Genomic DNA, 16,391 nt, shown 5'->3' with positions numbered 1-16,391 from the left:
CCTGATTAGCCTATGAGATGAAAGAGAGGGAGAGGGAGGGGGAGGGAGAGAGAGACAGAGAGAGAGAGAGAGATTTATATGATTTTTTCCCCCCTGAACTACACTGTTTATGTTTACAAGCTCCATAATCAACAGTCACGTGATGCCCTTTTGGTACAGGTTGTTTGATTGGCATGTGGGATGCTGTCTAGTTTTGCAGAAAAAGTCCAAGATGAGTTACGAACAGGCCACATTTCTGAAAATACTGAGACTAGGAAGAGCAACAAATCATTACAAGTAGAATTTAGATTATAATACAGATAAATTTTTGTACTACCGTATTTCCTCTAATAGTGGCCGGCATTCAATTAATAGCCGGGTCTCTTATAATGGCCAGGTGCGTGGTTTATACCAAAAAATAAAGGCGAGGTGCGCTAGCAGTCAGCCAATTATAGATGTAGTAACACACATGTACCATAGGTGGCAGTAGCTACATTTGACGTGTTACATGAACCGAACATTTCAACAAAAAACTACAGAGGTTTAGCAGCATGCGAACAAGAGACGTGAACTTCAAGGATAAGGTAAAAATAAGAGAGCAAGAGCAAAATAAAAAATAAAGGTCCCGACCTCTATTAGAGAAAATACGGTAATTTCCTAACGCGTCAGTTGACTAGCCTCATGATTTCACTTCCTCATTGCTAAAACCATAAATAACTTAAGCCAATATTTCGTATTTAAATACTGTGTCTGGCGCAACAGTATACGGGTAAAACGACCTCACTGGATTTCTTTTTCCTCTGGAGTCTTCAGTTATATCGAGCTTATAATCTTCATCAATGTATGGAGTTTGCTCAGTTGTCATGGAGATGAGTCTGTAGGCAAGGCTGTTTGGATTTGCTGCAGCAACCTAATGAGTTTGTGCTAATCAAAACGTGCAGAAAAAGCAGCTTTTGACTTTTATCGCATGGCTGTCAACGTTTGTCTGTTTTTTAAATTAATCATTTGGACACTTCACGTTAGAATTTATTCATTAAGCAATCAGTCTTGTGACAGATTAATAAGTTGCGGTGGTACATGTGGAGGCACGTTTAAAAGAGAGCTATTTGCAGGCACTTTTCATAATTAAACTTTCCATTATAATTTACATTTTTTATATGCTAAAACTTAACTACATTTCAGAGACAGATTTTTAAAGCAAACCGTCACTACTAGCTTGTGTCTTTTTTATGTTGACCTATTGCTACCCTTGTTTGTAGTGATTGGTTAGAAACATAAAAACACAGAGAAACACTTATTGGCAATCTTTTTGATATTGGTTTGGCTGTGTGGAAAAGCAGCTTCATGATACAGACCGCACAACATGAATTAAAGCATTTTATGACTGATACGTAATCGTCGCAGTCCAAACAGACCTTCACTCTCCTACCGACTTCTTGTTTTGTGTGTATTACACAGAAAGCAGGGGTTGAGCTTGTTATAATACTGTTGGCTCTGCTCTATTTAAGTGTCCCAGTAAACCATGACAGGATGCCAGCGTATGTGACAACGAGGCCCTGGAACTGGGGCGCCTAAATGCAGTGCAGTCGTAATTAATGGTGTTAATTACACCTGTGCTGCTCCTGCTATTAGTGGCTTGTTATAATTGAGCTGACTCGACACCTCTCTCACCTCTTTAGACAAAAAAAAAATGTGCATTTAATGACTCACAAATGAGCATGAACTGCAGTGCTGTTGTATTGGCTCGAGCACGTGGTGTGGAGTAAAGTTAATCGATTGATAATTAAACTGCACCTGTTTCACTGTTGTTAGCTTGCATATCAAGGGAGGATCGTGGCAAATTTGCCCTTTAGCCCTTAACAACACCACAACAATGAAACAAGCCAGGCTAAAATGAGTTGTTAAAATTTAATAATGCCGTTAAGGCGAGGTTTGTTACCTGAATTAATTAACACACAGCAAAGAAGGAGAAGAATTTCTGCGTGGTTAGGCTCATTTCTGGGATGCAGAGTATTTGCACCGTGCCATGCTACATACAGTATGTGACTTTACTGTATCTCTCCCTGCCGCAGCCTTGTCCCCCAGAGAGGCACACTGAATGACAGATTGTAATTGAAATGCTAGATTAACTGTTGCCATCTTTATTCCTTCCTGAAAGGAGTGTCTTCGAGGCCCCCTTAATAAAGGCAGGCGTGAGACAGGCAGCCATCTAATCTCTTAGCTGAACGCAATCAAGTTTAACGAGTAAAGATAAAGAGAGAGGAAGTTGTTCAGACTCAACACATCCACGTACATATATCTTGGGATATTAGGATGTAATAAAGTCTGCATCTGAAATCTGCTGAGCATGTCTTAATCCATAATATAGTGAGCCGTGCAGTAAGATTTACACACATGTGCTCATATTTTACAGCTACACACTATGGGTAGAAATAAAATATTCATGCATGCAAATAAGAAATTTACAGCTGGTTGGAAGTGGGTTGTACTCAGTATGAACTCCCTGCTATAAAACAAGGCCCTTACATTGACCCATTTTAAGTCAATGCTCTGCAGCTGCTGCTGTCTGCCTGCGTTATTCTTTGTGACATTAATCAAACTAAGAGAAATGAGTAACATGAGGCAAAATGGCAGTGGGATTAACCCGCCCGTTTTGGGGTACATATGAGGTGAGAACCCCGAAGCCGCTCAAGTCCAACGCAGACCTGGTCATGCACTCACACAGATGTGACGCGACAGTCACAGAACAGCGATCCAGAGAGAGGAGGGAAGAACATGGCAGGCCGACAAAGTTCATCTCATTTTTTTTTCAGTACAAGAAACACTGTCTGAGTAATCCTAGAATCGTGGAGCCATAGGGGGTTTCAGGTAATCTTCTTATAGAAGCCCTGTGAATACACCGGCCCTGTCAGTGAGCGAGGTTTCCCCAGGTCTGATGCTTTGTGACTCACAGGGTGGGAATGTGACTGTGATGGCTGGAATGGCTGCAGGAGACAGACGTGTGAGGATCGGGTGACTCTCATTCAAAAAAAAAAACGTCCTGACTTCTGTCACCCAGAGATGATACATAGCCTACTACTGCATAAACTGTGCCTGTAAGACATGTCAGCTGTTAAGTATTTGATTTATTAAAATATTTGGTAAAGTTTTTTCACATTATGTTTCCATCATGTTGGTTCCATCAGCAGCTTAATATAGTTTTAGGAGGTATTGCAGCAGTTTTTCTTGTAACAACAGTAACAACTTTGGTTTTCTATCATTAGTATCAAAAATCTCCATAAATCTCCATATTTACTGTACATTCAATGCTAGTGGGTCAAATAAATCTGGTAACCTGGATGATTAATATTTAAAGATACAAAGAGAAGCCACAACAACCCACTGGGTCTTGTTTAATTCAAGCCCATACACAAAAAGCAAAACATTGTCAGCTTGGATAAATAATGCATGTGGTTCTAAACTGAGAGATAGCTTCACTCAGGGACACGTCACAGAAAGAGCACTTATAAATAATGATCGGGATTCTTTTCTCCATCCGATGTCATGTGGTCACAGTTCATCACGTATGCATTGACCTTTTCTCGCTGCCGCACCTCTCGTTTAGCAGAGCAGCCTCTGCGGTGCCAAATGAACGTTCGATCAATACGAGTAATGAGATTTGTTCAGAGATACAACAATACGATGTGAAAACTACAAATAATCCAGTTCCTTTGGGTGCTTCATGTCAGCAGAGGAAATGATAACACCTCCTTCATTGCTCATACTCTGTGACTAAAAACACTTTAAATGGTGTGATGTGTAATTACAGTACAATAATCCGTAAGCCTGTATAAAAGATGAGCAGAACAAAAATGCACCAAAACACTAAGCAAATGCAGACATATATTGAGTTTATGGACTGCATACTGTGCGCAGGCAGAATCACTACTATACATCTTGTTAAAAAAAAAGTGTATTGCTACAATGATCTAGATTTTGCACTCAGCAGTTTTTATGTTTAACTCTCTTTAACTGTAGCCCTGCAGCTTGCTCTACTCTAATTACTTTTATTATTTAAAGACAACCACAGCTTTTTTTTTTTATTATCCACCTTCACCATCAAATAAAGAGTCCAGCTCTTTAATAAGCTGTCCAGGCAGTGTCGAAAAATGGTGTGTAAAGCGTTAACACTCTGATAACGAAGAGTGCGTCTCAGCAAAACTTGCCAAACATCACAGTTTTCTCCTCCCCTGAGAGTGCAGGTCTGTTTCTGCCTCTCCCAGCAATAAATCAAAACCTAAATGGAATGCTGTCCCAGCTCCAGCTTCAGGTGACGCAGGCTCACACAGCCAGCCTGCATTAAGTGCTAAGGGGTTTCCAGATAAACACAGGGCTCATATGACAGGCGAATGAGAGGCCGTGCGCTGTGATTTTCACCGCTGTCCCCTTTTTCTTCTTTTGTTGGAATCATCTCCACAGAACGGCCCAAGGCTCCCGATTTTACGCGCCAGTGCTAAACGGTGATGGAAAAGCGTGACGTTGCTATACCAACAAGCCCAGTACAGAGACCCTATCTTCCCATTTCTGAATTACTTAACATAAGCATATTCAAAATAGTGTGGAGAAGGAGAAGCTTCAATCTGAGTTCATTCAGGTGTGAATATATTGCACTCGCCGCTTAAGTGCATCATTTGCATACGTCAATTACTGAAACAAATAGCTCTTTGGAATAAAAAATAAAGGTGATTCACTTTAGGATTCATTCCGGTGCCTTTTTGATTGGAGCAAAATGTTTTTTTTGTTTTTTTGTTTTAATAAAAAAAAAAAAAAAGCAAAACATTCCTAACAATCCATTTGGTGGTATATTTATAATACATGAATTGCACAGCCCGAGGCATGCCGGCCTAACAGCTCTCTGAGGCCTGTTTGAATTGTAAAACACAGCGCCTGTCTCGCTTTATTTCCACTTTTCCAGTTTTTTTTTTCCATGACATAGTGCTTATACTGTTTACCCCCCAAACAGTACAGTGTTAAAGCTAACCCTCAGTTAAGAGACATATGCGGTGTGCGGAGGCACGTTTAAGAAGCAGAACAAAACACAGTCGTGACCATAAAAGTGAGCGCACACATGGAAACAGGCCTCTCTGAACACTCTGTGTTCGTGGGCACGTACACTCCAAACAATAGGTGCAATCAGGCATAAACCTTTCACATGCTTATGTGCACTCACACTTCACTGGTCAGTCATTTGAAGCTGGTGCAGTGGCGCCATCACATGGAGAGGTGGGGTAATACACCAATAAGGACAATATTATGTATTAAGTGTACTGGACGTGTACCCTGACAAGCCACAACATTAAAACCACAGATAGGAGAAGTAAATGACAGTGGCCATCTTGTGACAATTCATTGTTCTGAAACTTTTGGACCTGGTATTCATGTGGCTGTCTCTTAGGCATGTACCACCCACCTAGACCAGACCAGGCAACCCCACCCCATAGCAATGACACTCCTTGATGGCAACAGCCACCCCCAGCAGGATACAGCCTGACACAAGCACACACACACAAATAATTTCTGTGGGATGCCCCTCCCCTCACCCCATAAGGACCCAAAGATATAGTGGGGGACTAAAGATATTGTGTTGCCAGAAACCCTCAGAAGGCCGGTGTCCATTTTCCGATGAGTCACAACCACATTTTTAATTAGGACAAAACCTTTTAGGAGGGCGAAGAGCGGTACGTAAAATAAGAGCAAGAGAATAAAATAACAAAAAATGAAAATCACAAAAGTGGGCAAAAACAGCATTTTATGTCCAATTCCAGGCCTGCTGCCAATAACAGCCTCCAGCTTAGTTTAACTTCACCTCAAACTACAGCCTCCAAAAGCATCAACGCATTTCAACCACTCCCTTTTCTGAGACATTTAAAATATAAACTGAACATCATAACAGACACAAAGGAGGATTTATCGCAGGACAATAACAGGTGTTCACATTCACGTACCCAAATGACCTGGCAAGCATACAAAGTTATATGCAAACTCACACACATTTACTCTTTCCATAATAACAGAAGTCATGACAAAGACGAATGGAGGGTGTCTGCGATGAAAAACAAACATATTCCACATCCTAGCAAATCCTCCTGACAGAATATAGGACCATGAAAAAGCAAAAACCAAATGGTAGGGAGGAAACCTCATCAGCTATGCTAAACAGGAGCGGAGAGTTTTCTAGAAGTGGGGGGATGGTCTCTCTGTCTCTGCATGTTTGCAGTCATGAGTCAGAAGAGTAGTTCCCAAAGTTTGTATTTCTTCCCCCCCCATTAATCATCAAAGCGTTTTTTGTGCCATGTAGTCCAACTTTGTGGCACAAAGAAAACAAATGTATTAATGGTGTGTGAAATAAGAAATACACTTTGATTAAATATAACTTTATACAATAAACTAATACATGAATGAATTGAATAAAAACGTGGGGGATAAAAAGGCAAGGGAATGAAGTTCTGGGGGATTTGTGATATTTATGAATGATGTGAAGTTTTAGAATAGCCTATTTAATTATAGCAAGAGCATTCCCTAAAATAGAAAATCTAATTATCGACTGTATGGCGAGTTTAGGTCAGGATCGTGCAACTTTGAACGAACTAGTTTGAAGAAAAAAAAAAAAAGTACCAAAAATCTTAGTCAGCTCTCTCTCTCCGTGTCCAATTAATCAAAATTACGATCGTGGTCTACGTGAGATACGTGTCGCTGCCAGCAGCCGTTCACAGGAATCAATTTCATCATTCCCCTCTTTTCCCAATATATGTGACTGTGCTTTTCTATTGTTTTGTGCACTTTCGAGCGTGGCGTGTCGAGGCGCTTCGGCGTCTAGGTTTTACTTTTTATACGCGATTTACTGACCTAAAAATAACACAAACTTGTTGAGGTAAGTTCGGTTGGGGGGTCGGGGCGTCTTCACCGCCGGGGGCCAGGCCTTTGCTTGATCATCAAAAGGAACAGCTATGTTACCAGGCAGGTCGGGACGCCGAGGACGTGAGCCGACACCTCATTGGTTGAAAAAATCACATGGGCGTGGCTTTCTCGCTTGGGTATTTAAGGCTTTGTTCCATTGTTGCGCTGTGTTATCCAGCTAGTCTGGGCTCATGAGGAGAGTGCCCCACTGGTCACCATTGCACTTTTTCGGACCTTTGTTGTGTGTTTTTTAGTTGTTGTTTTTTTGAAGGAAATGGCATTTTCTTGTAATCAGTCCCTGAGTGGCAGCTTTCCTCCCTCTCCAGCGGAGGACAGGGGCTCACAAAGGCTGTCTTGGGGCAGTTTGATGCAGAGGCTGACTGAGCTGAAGGGGATCAATCAGGGGGTCACAACACATCAGTACTGCAGGAGTGAAACTGGTAAGTGTCTGAAAAAGCTTTTGTCTGAGCAAGTCTGTTGTCTTAGAAGAAACATACACACACATATATATATATATATGCACTAAATGAATTGACAAAGGCAGGAATAGACATTGACTGATGCCTGTTTTTCACTCATCAGAAAACTGAATAAATGTGTATTTGACAGGCAAGACATTCAACCTTTAACTCCTTTGTTTCAGGATCTGTGGCAGATTTGTCCATCTCAGACTTAGACAGCAGTTTCTTCTGTTGTCCCCCGGAGGAGACGCTGGCTGCGGACGTTGTGGCCACCATTGCACAAAGTCTCAACAAAGCATCCCACACTCTAGGCTGTTCCAAACTCATCCCACCCGACTCCTTGCTGCACAGTGTCACCCAGGAGCTGCTCCATTTGTCTGCCAGCGAGCCTTGTGGCCTCAAGGGAGCGGTCATCGACCTGTGCGTGGACAGGGGCGACCAGGGCGCCTTGTGCACCGTGGACCAAATAGCCGTGGACCCGTCCCTGGTCCCGACCTTCCACGTGACTCTGGTGCTGCGGCTGGAGTCCAGTGGGCTGTGGCCAAAAGTTCAGAAACTCTTCAAGCGCAGCAAGCCCTCACAGGCCTGTACGGCAAATCTGAGGCTGAGCGTGGGCTTCAGGGCTATCAAGAGGAAGCTGTACTGTTCAGGGGAGCTGCTGATCGAGGAGTGCTGCTGACTAAGAGCTGCTGTCCTTGATAAACACTGAATCCATGAGAAATAAGGCACAATGACTAGACGGTTTTGAAACAACAATCTCTGGTTATACTTGCGAGGGTATTACTTGAACCAACTTATGCTTCACGGCAGCTACTCATCTGGTTTACGGGTGATTCAATAGAGAGGACATGTCCGAACACGTGTCAAGTTACTTTTCTGTGAATGTGGAGTCGCACCTCAAGGGGAACGGCTCGTGTATTTGATAATCAAATATTACCACCTGAAGTTCGTGTGTTTTGTATTTTTTAACACAAAAGAATAAATTATTTTCTATTAATTTGCTGTGAGTTTTCTTCTTCTTCTTTCTCGCCGTGTCTCATACACCACAGTATACTGTTTAAGCAGCAAGTAAAGGGATATCCACAACATACTTTATGATTTCAGACAAACACAAAGTGACAGAATACATCAAACTTCACACGTGGACAATCAATCACAGTTAATTTTCATACAGGTCTGAATGTTCGCGATTAGAATTAGTCTTGCAGGTCTTTCTGGAGCTGCCTCGCACATCAGCCACAATTTACTCAACAATTATTCAGTTCACCCTTCTTTAGCACGATGCACCGAGGCAGGAGAGTCTTTCACGCTGTCCGCCGTGAGCATATTTCATTTCGTTATTGCTCCAGTGTAAACACTCAAAACCAGTTTAGAGACAGTGTTAAGGAAGAATATGCAATATATACAATAAATCAAAGTGTGATAAAGGCACATGAGTGAGCATCTGTGGGCCAGTATGTTATAAAAGACAAAATATGCACCAGTCAATCATTGGACAAATTTAATTCAAAGAAACTTCTATACAATTTTAGCTTGTTAATTTAATAAATATGGTTTCCTTTTATTTGTGCAATAATTTTCAATAGTTATGATCCAACAGGCTACGAGCAACGCCACATAACATTGTAAATGACTTCAACAAACCCTGCACTGTTAAAAGTAAAATGAGTATTTACATTGGTAAGAACTATAAAAAATTACACACTTTCCTTGTGAGTGGCTCAGACGTCTGTCTATGAGAAGGCCATGAGGTTTCTCAAAATGTTTAAGGAAAGCAAAAAGATTGGGACAGAGAAAGCTAATCTGAGCAGCTTTGTTTACTCTTCAAACAGACACCAATGTTCTTATTTTCCACCGTGACGCCTCGTGGACTCTCACCATTGTAAAGACACTAGAGAAAGATAATGTCGGCAGTCTACTCAAAGCTTCTCACAGTTCTACAGGAAGTCAATCTACATCAAGTTGCAGAGAGGTTCCCTGATGAGGTCTGCTGCCCACTGCACGTAAGGCATTTTTGATTCTCTTGGTTTGCTGCAGAAAGAGGCTCCAATTTGAGTGGGCTCCGACCGATTTCTTCTAATTAGATTCAAGTACTGACGAACCTATGAGACACAAAAGAGGCATGACAGTTATGCAGCACTCACTTTTCACTTGGTGACTTTTTAGTGGGTCTCTGTATTTCTTAACTCATTCGTTGTCATGTGCAATCCTCACCATCAGTAGAACAAATAAAATAACAAAATGATCATAATGCAGAGCAGAATATTAGCACAGAAGCCATGCAAGCCATGCAAACGTATTTTGGATGACCGGAGCCAGCAAGGTAAAGCATACTGTGGATAAACCACACACTTAAACTGATTTGTTTTAGTTTGCCCTTGTATAGAGCAGTTTATTGCTTGGCTTCTATGGTGGTACGTTTGTTTGTTTCTCTGAACTGGGGATGAGTTTACTTTAGGTAACAGATCGACTATGGATAAGAACCTTAAAGAACTGCACTTCAAAGATATCAAGATATATTATAAAAGCATTATAAAAGTGTTTTTGTTCTGTCCAAGTTAAGCGACCCCTTGTTTGAGATATGTTACACCATCAGCTCCCATGTCTGATATAAATTTATGGGTCTGGTCAAAGTTCTGTTATCACAAGGAACTGTGGTTGTCAGGGCCCGTTTTAAAATCGTTTCCCATTGTCACAGTAAAGTGCTTGTGGGAAACGCTGACATCTGAGAGAACACGGCCGAGTCGTGAATATCGAGTGTCAGTCCCAGCGTTCAGCTGCATTATCAGACCAGTTTAACAGGCGAAAATGTAGTGGATGAATATAAATGTGTTTGCTAAAATGAATGGAAAGAGCAGTGTGAGAGGTTGTAATCAAATAAAGGAGAGTGTGTGCGTGATTTGTAGATACAGAAAGCATGCAAATCCCTGAGGTTTTGGCAGATCGCATCCATTACGCAGTAACGATTAAAGCGTCCACGGTGACGTTTGTGGCGACGTACCCATATGCGTGCGAGTGGTTTTTAGCCATCCAATATAACCTGAATCTCAGATAGTCGGGAACAGCTGGGGGTCCCCATCCTCTGTGCTCTTTGGTACAAGTCTGAATCCCCAAAGTAACGAGCACGGTACAGTAAGCCTTCCTCTGAAAGTACAAAAAGAGCATGTGTCAGTACCACAGACGACTACCAGCTATTCCTTTCAAATTATACACGTCAAGCACAGTACATCAGCTAGTATTGAACATCATAGCATCACAGCTAGCATTTTGAGTTAAATTAGTCCTTTGCATGATGTTGTATTGAAATAACCTAAGAACACGAAAACAAGAAAACTAATAAACGTTGCACAGTTACAACACAGCGATCTAGAGCTAAAATTAAGAGACTATTAATCAAATAATGGAGAACCAATTCAGAACAATGCAAATTATCTGTCATTTAAGCACATTTTTAAGCAAATAATATGTAACAATTTACATCTTCTTTTACAAATATAAATGGTTTCTATGTCTTTTCCAATACTTTGCTGTCTTTGGCAGGACAAAAGACAACTCCAAAAGTAAGTAAAAAAGTATCGATTCAGCTCTACTGTAAACTCACTCTGCTGCTTTTCCTTCCAACAGTTGTTTCTAAGATTAGAGATGTAGTCTTCTTCTACACTCCTCTCAACATTCTTCAGGTTATTCCCAGAATATTCGTCATTGAATCGATCCCCCACATAGAAAGGCACCTTCAGGTTTGCTGTATGCCTTTTGTGAATATGTCCAGCTGACCTGATGCAGAGAGGATATGATGATACGAGTGAGACAGATGGTCGGACGAGCAGCGTCAGAAAGCTCTAGAAACGGAGAAGCACTTACGGGCGGTAGCTAAGGCTGTATGGAGGCTGCGTGACCATTATCTGGCTGAGGGCAGAAACAATGATGAGAATTAAGATGGGCATCAACTGGACAAACAGGGCCAGACCTCCCTGCAAGGAGAGAAACAAAAAGAGGAGAGAGTTTTTTAGCATTGTTTATCAGAGATTATACGATATAGTTGTATGTCTTAAAATGAAGCGTGATAAAATGAGCACAAACTGAACTTACATCTCTCTGTTGTTCTCGTCTTTCTTGCCTATTATGGTGTGCAAAATGCATTCTTCCGTTTCTGTAAACATGTACATTACCTGGGAAAGATTTAAGAAAATATAAGCAAATACAATGTGGAAACCTGACTCAGATTTAAGCCCAGTCAACTGCAGCATGATGATCATTTCAATGATCACACTGTTCAACCTGAGAGACGGATGAATATAAGAAACATCAGAACTGATAGGCAACATGTAGTTTGGTTAGATCATCCTCAATTTTGAAGACATTACTTTGGTTGGTGCCATATAGCATATAGTGGGTGATGCAGAAATTTAAGAGGAGGCCAGAAAAGCAACTCCTCAGTTGCGTTTGGTTGCCAGTAAAATCACAGAAGTGCAAAGAAAAACCATAATCGTTAGGCTGCGAGTCTGACAAAACATTACAGCACCATTAAAAACCATAAAGTTGTGCTTAGCTCATGTCTGCATTCCCATCAGCCTTTGGGTTTTGTTTATGGAGTATAAAAATGCTAAGTACTTTCAGAAAGCGGAACAGCTAGTCAGAAGGCTGTATCTCACTGAATCCCTCCAGAGATTCCTGGTAAGCGCCGACTAGGGGCACAATACCAAAGCTAAGGGTGATGACAAAACAAACCCTGATGGCAGATTTTCATCTTTACATCCTAACGTGTTTTGGAAGGCCGAAAGTCAGGAAAATGTCAGACGTGAGCTTGGTCTCATCTGGTCTCCGCTTACTTGATGGGAAACCTCCACCGAAGAACATGTTGAAGAGGTCCTCGGGCGAGATGTCCGCTTCAAAATCACGATGGTGTCTGTGTCTGCTCGGGTGTGTCCTCTCCTCTCCATACTGGTCATACTGCCTTCGTTTCTCAGTATTACTCAGAACAGCATACGCATTACCAATAGCTGAAATATGCACAGACACGAATAAAAAACACAAAATAAGCTTATATCTCCACGACTTCCAGAGAACAGCAACAGAGACCATTTTGTATTTACCTTTAAATGCCTCTGTGGCTCCAGGTGCATGATTTTTATCTGGGTGAAATTTCAGAGCCAGCTTCCTGTATGCTTTTTTAAGGTCATCCTCCGAGGCCGTCTTTTCAACTCCCAGAATTTGGTAGTAATCTTTACAGCTTTTAATCCTAAAAACAATAAAATCAACAGAGATGATTAGGATGTCAGGTTAAAAGAAACAACCCAAAGTAAAACCTTGAGACATTATTGGGACACTGAATATCCACTTAAGTGGAAAATAATGACACAAACAGAAACAAGAATGTGTGAGCTGTGAACCATAAGATACATAAATAACTAAATAATCAGAAACAAAGGCAATAGGACTTGCTGGGTTTCGTGAACATGTTCGGTGAGTAGTTTCTTCAGTTTTAAATGACTGGTGGATAGTTTAGGTTTTAGGAAACCCAACAAGTCCAACAACTGTTGTTTTGAGGATATACCATAACCTGGATTATGGAGAAACCTCCCACACATATCGCCACACTCTGAATAAACATTAGAGAGCTGTAGACTGATTAGTCATTGTTAAGAAAAGAAACCTGGATATAGATTGTGCAACATGGATTCATTTGTGCACGTAGTTTTGTAATTTCAAAATACTCTCTTGATTTTAAAATAGTAAATAATAAAACTGTATCATATATAACATATTGAACTTAATTGGTTGGTCCAGGTGACTGACAACAATAACCAGTTCTACCTGTTTGGTCAATGTACCCAAACCTCTTAATTAAACTGAAAACTATATGTAATTAAAACACAACCACATCATTATCTTGTCAAAATAAGTGAGTAGTTTGCTGACAACTGCTGCTGTTCATAGCACTGCGTGTTCATCTAAAACAGAACAATAAAATCCACATGCACTGACTTTCTGACAGCCTCCAGCTGCTCTGCTGTGTACGGCTTGGCTGAAGCTGTGGGCCCCTGCGTGGGACCATCAGCCTGGTCCCTGTCCCCGCGGTGTCTCACAGAGGGTCCATCCCCGTTCTCATCCGGAGGCTTTCCATTCTGCGCCAACGACTCCAACAATTCTGTGAAGAGAGGGGCCACATTACTCGACGTTTCCACCCGAGTTTCCTAGATAGTTAATCCATAACCACGGCGAGCTAATGGTTAGCACTGTTGCTAATAGAAGAACTCCTAGCGGGGATTTAAACGCAACCACCGAGTTACAAATCATTAACGTAATTTAAGGCGACGAGTAACACGTGAATTTCAGAAATCGCGAGTGGGGGCTGAAAAAACTACAAATACCAGTGTGGGTTACGACCAGCTGGTGTAACGTTAAGACGGTTATGCTAACGTTAGCTGATTTGGTTTCACAGCCACGGCCCAGCACCACCCGAGATAACGTCGCCGACTTAAGAGGTTTATTCGACGTACTTTTTGCCTGGTCTGTCGGAAACAGGCGCTGGGCCTTCTCCAGAAACTTCCTGGCTTTGTCCGGCTGGTTGTTGCTGACTGCATTTAGGGCTATTTTAATGCATCGCTCAGCTTCGTCCTTGTTTGAGTCCATCGCGACAAAACGGAACTGTTTACTTGCCGTGGGGCGCACGAGGATGACGTAAAGAAGCGGTCCGTCTCGTAAATAAGACGTCATGAGAGTTGTCTTAAACGACCAGCGGCACAGGCTTTAATAACACGCGGAAGGACATTTATTTCTTATGATCAGTGGTGTTTGATTCATTTTCTTCCAGCAAAACAGGAGCTTTTTTCAGGGTCAAAATGGCACTGGCAGCTGCATGCAGAAGGTCAGTCATAAGGTCTGTCAAATCCACTCTTTTGTGCTCTTTTAGGAACACCTACCAGTTGTTTTCAACAAATGACACTGTTCTAGCTGACCCGGAGAAACCCCGGTCAAAGAAGCGATGGAAAAAAGGTCAAAGGAAACCTCCCGATGTAAATAATCTGTCCTGGGAGGAGAGGCTGGCTGACGTGGTCACTCCTCTGTGTAGGCTGAGTTATGATGAACAACTTGAGGTCAAGCAAAACCGTCAGGAGAAGATACTTTCTCAGTTCAAAGAACATCTTTCACACGAAGGTAAACTCAACTTTCCCATCCTGCCTATTCTTCCATCACCAGTTAGAGACGGCTACCGCAACAAGTCTACATTTTCTGTCAATAGAGGGGTGGATGGAAATCCAAAGACCGTTGGATATTATGTGGGCACAGGCAGGCAGGGGGACATTGTCTGCGTCAATGGAGACCACCTGCTCAACATGCCAGAGAAGCACAAACTAGTTGCCAGATGCTATCAGGACTTCCTCCGTCTCTCGTCACTGGAGCCCTGCCTGCTTTTCCACACTGGGGGTCACTGGAGAGAGGTCACAGTGAGGACCAATGCAGAGGGCCACACCATGGCTATAGTGTACTTTCATCCACAGACACTCACTCCAGAAGAGGTGGCAGTCCATAAGGCCGACCTGGTGCACTACTTCATAAAAGGCCCGGGTTCAGTATGTCAGCTGGACTCACTGTTCTTCCAGGAGAGCACAATGACTCGCTGCACCCACGAGGAATCCCCCTACCAGCTCCTGCATGGCGAGCCACACATGTATGAGGAGGTAATGCACACCAAAATGACAGAGAAGGAACTTCACATAGTATAATTTCACAATATCTTGTCCAACTGCAGTAGACATTGTTGAAGTACTTGTTTTAATTGGTGGTGCATAGAAATTCAGGTAGAAATGTAGAAGAAGCTGTCACAATGTGATTAAATATATTTAAAGTCATGAAGCTTTTATTAATTTGATAATTTAGTAGCTGCATTAACTGACTTAGTCTGAGAGAAAGACAGGCTTGAATTTATGAAGGCAATACAGAGGAGTAGGTAGCTCAAATCAAATATATTCCTACATTTAATTGCTGTGCCTGTGTTGTTTGGTGATTCACAGGTCCTGGGCTTCAAGTTCCGCATCTCAGCCGATGCCTTTTTTCAGGTGAACCGGACAGCTGCTGAGGTGCTGTATGGCATAGTCAGAGACCTGTGTGTCCCCACCACTGAGCAAGATGGAGGACGAGCAAAAAATGGCGGTACTCTCCTAGATGTGTGCTGTGGGACAGGCGCCATTGGCATCACTACATCTCCCAGAGTGGACAGAGTTATCGGTATAGAGCTCATAGAGCAGGCGGTGGAAGATGCTAAACACAACGCATCTCTCAATAATGTGCTGAACTGCGAGTTTATCCCTGGGAAGGCGGAGGTTGTTCTTCCTGGTGTCATGTCTCAACTAAGCTCTGCAGGAGGAAGCCTTACAGCTGTGGTAAACCCTGCTCGAGCTGGTCTTCACCACAGAGTGGTCCGAGCTTTACGAAACCAACACGCTATCCGCAGGCTGGTCTATGTTTCTTGTAAGCCAGATGGAGAAGCTATGAGGAACTTCAAGGAGCTTTGTTGTGCTCCTGACCCGCAGAAGAAACTCACAGGAGAGGCATTTTCTCCCACTCTGGCTGTGCCTGTAGATTTGTTCCCACATACTCCACACTGTGAACTGGTGCTGCTCTTTGAGAGGTGACCTGAAGGAGAGCTTAAAACCTTCAACAACAACTCTGGTTGGATCCGAAAGCTGGCAGGAAGTTGAATAATGGTGTATGCTAAATGAAAGCATACACCAACACTTTTGTAACCAATGTGATAGGGTTTCAACACATTGTTGTTGTGATTAAGAATTAATATGTCAGTTCTTATTTATTAAATAAAATAAATAAAAATGTAATTTCACCAAAAGTCAGATGGTGGTTTACTCTGACAGATCATGCCATACTAATGAATACTGTGATCACTTTCCTTTCATTTGCAATAAAAGCTAATCTTTTGCTCCAAGATATGAGTCTGGTAGCATGTTTTTTGATCTTGGAAGACATTTTAAAATAACACGTGAGGAACTACATGAG

At 42.1% G+C, this 16,391-nt stretch overlaps 3 protein-coding genes across 3 annotated transcripts; 2 read left to right on the top strand and 1 right to left on the bottom strand.

Annotated features, from left to right (window-relative positions):
- Positions 1 to 6,969: 6,969 nt before the first annotated feature.
- On the top strand, positions 6,970 to 9,150 carry LOC125018904 (DNA damage-inducible transcript 4 protein-like). The gene is made up of 2 exons (XM_047603320.1): positions 6,970 to 7,355; positions 7,559 to 9,150. Exons 1-2 carry the CDS (start codon positions 7,190 to 7,192, stop codon positions 8,053 to 8,055), a joined length of 663 nt encoding a protein of 220 aa, XP_047459276.1. The 5' UTR covers positions 6,970 to 7,189; the 3' UTR covers positions 8,056 to 9,150.
- On the bottom strand, positions 8,861 to 14,062 carry dnajb12a (DnaJ heat shock protein family (Hsp40) member B12a). Its single transcript, XM_047603319.1, has 9 exons — positions 13,877 to 14,062; positions 13,362 to 13,524; positions 12,470 to 12,615; positions 12,206 to 12,376; positions 11,466 to 11,545; positions 11,238 to 11,347; positions 10,978 to 11,150; positions 10,378 to 10,520; positions 8,861 to 9,478 (listed from the first exon to the last, which is right to left on the bottom strand). The coding sequence occupies exons 1-8, from the start codon at positions 14,007 to 14,009 to the stop codon at positions 10,399 to 10,401; spliced, it is 1,098 nt and encodes a 365-aa protein (XP_047459275.1). The 5' UTR covers positions 14,010 to 14,062; the 3' UTR covers positions 8,861 to 9,478; positions 10,378 to 10,398.
- A 3-nt stretch (positions 14,063 to 14,065) lies between these two features.
- On the top strand, positions 14,066 to 16,322 carry trmt2b (tRNA methyltransferase 2 homolog B). The gene is made up of 2 exons (XM_047603318.1): positions 14,066 to 15,058; positions 15,392 to 16,322. The coding sequence occupies exons 1-2, from the start codon at positions 14,219 to 14,221 to the stop codon at positions 16,010 to 16,012; spliced, it is 1,461 nt and encodes a 486-aa protein (XP_047459274.1). The 5' UTR covers positions 14,066 to 14,218; the 3' UTR covers positions 16,013 to 16,322.
- The last annotated feature ends 69 nt before the right edge of the window (positions 16,323 to 16,391 follow it).

Source organism: Mugil cephalus, chromosome 13 (assembly GCF_022458985.1).
Source record: "Mugil cephalus isolate CIBA_MC_2020 chromosome 13, CIBA_Mcephalus_1.1, whole genome shotgun sequence".
NCBI classification, from domain to species: domain Eukaryota; kingdom Metazoa; phylum Chordata; class Actinopteri; order Mugiliformes; family Mugilidae; genus Mugil; species Mugil cephalus.
Note: the sequence above shows the minus strand (reverse complement) of the source record. Positions and strands in the feature narration are given on the sequence as shown.

Excerpts from the sequence above, each read along its gene's own strand:
- LOC125018904 (XM_047603320.1), top strand. The coding sequence starts at position 7,190 with ATGGCATTTTCTTGTAATCAGTCCCTGAGTGGCAGCTTTCCTCCCTCT. Across the intron at positions 7,356-7,558 it reads GTACTGCAGGAGTGAAACTG|GATCTGTGGCAGATTTGTCC; the intron begins GTAAGTGTCTGA and ends CCTTTGTTTCAG.
- dnajb12a (XM_047603319.1), bottom strand. The coding sequence starts at position 14,009 with ATGGACTCAAACAAGGACGAAGCTGAGCGATGCATTAAAATAGCCCTA. Across the intron at positions 12,616-13,361 it reads CAGCTGGAGGCTGTCAGAAA|GATTAAAAGCTGTAAAGATT; the intron begins GTCAGTGCATGT and ends TATTGTTTTTAG. Across the intron at positions 11,348-11,465 it reads GACGAGAACAACAGAGAGAT|GGAGGTCTGGCCCTGTTTGT; the intron begins GTAAGTTCAGTT and ends CTCTCCTTGCAG.
- trmt2b (XM_047603318.1), top strand. The coding sequence starts at position 14,219 with ATGGCACTGGCAGCTGCATGCAGAAGGTCAGTCATAAGGTCTGTCAAA. Across the intron at positions 15,059-15,391 it reads AGCCACACATGTATGAGGAG|GTCCTGGGCTTCAAGTTCCG; the intron begins GTAATGCACACC and ends GGTGATTCACAG.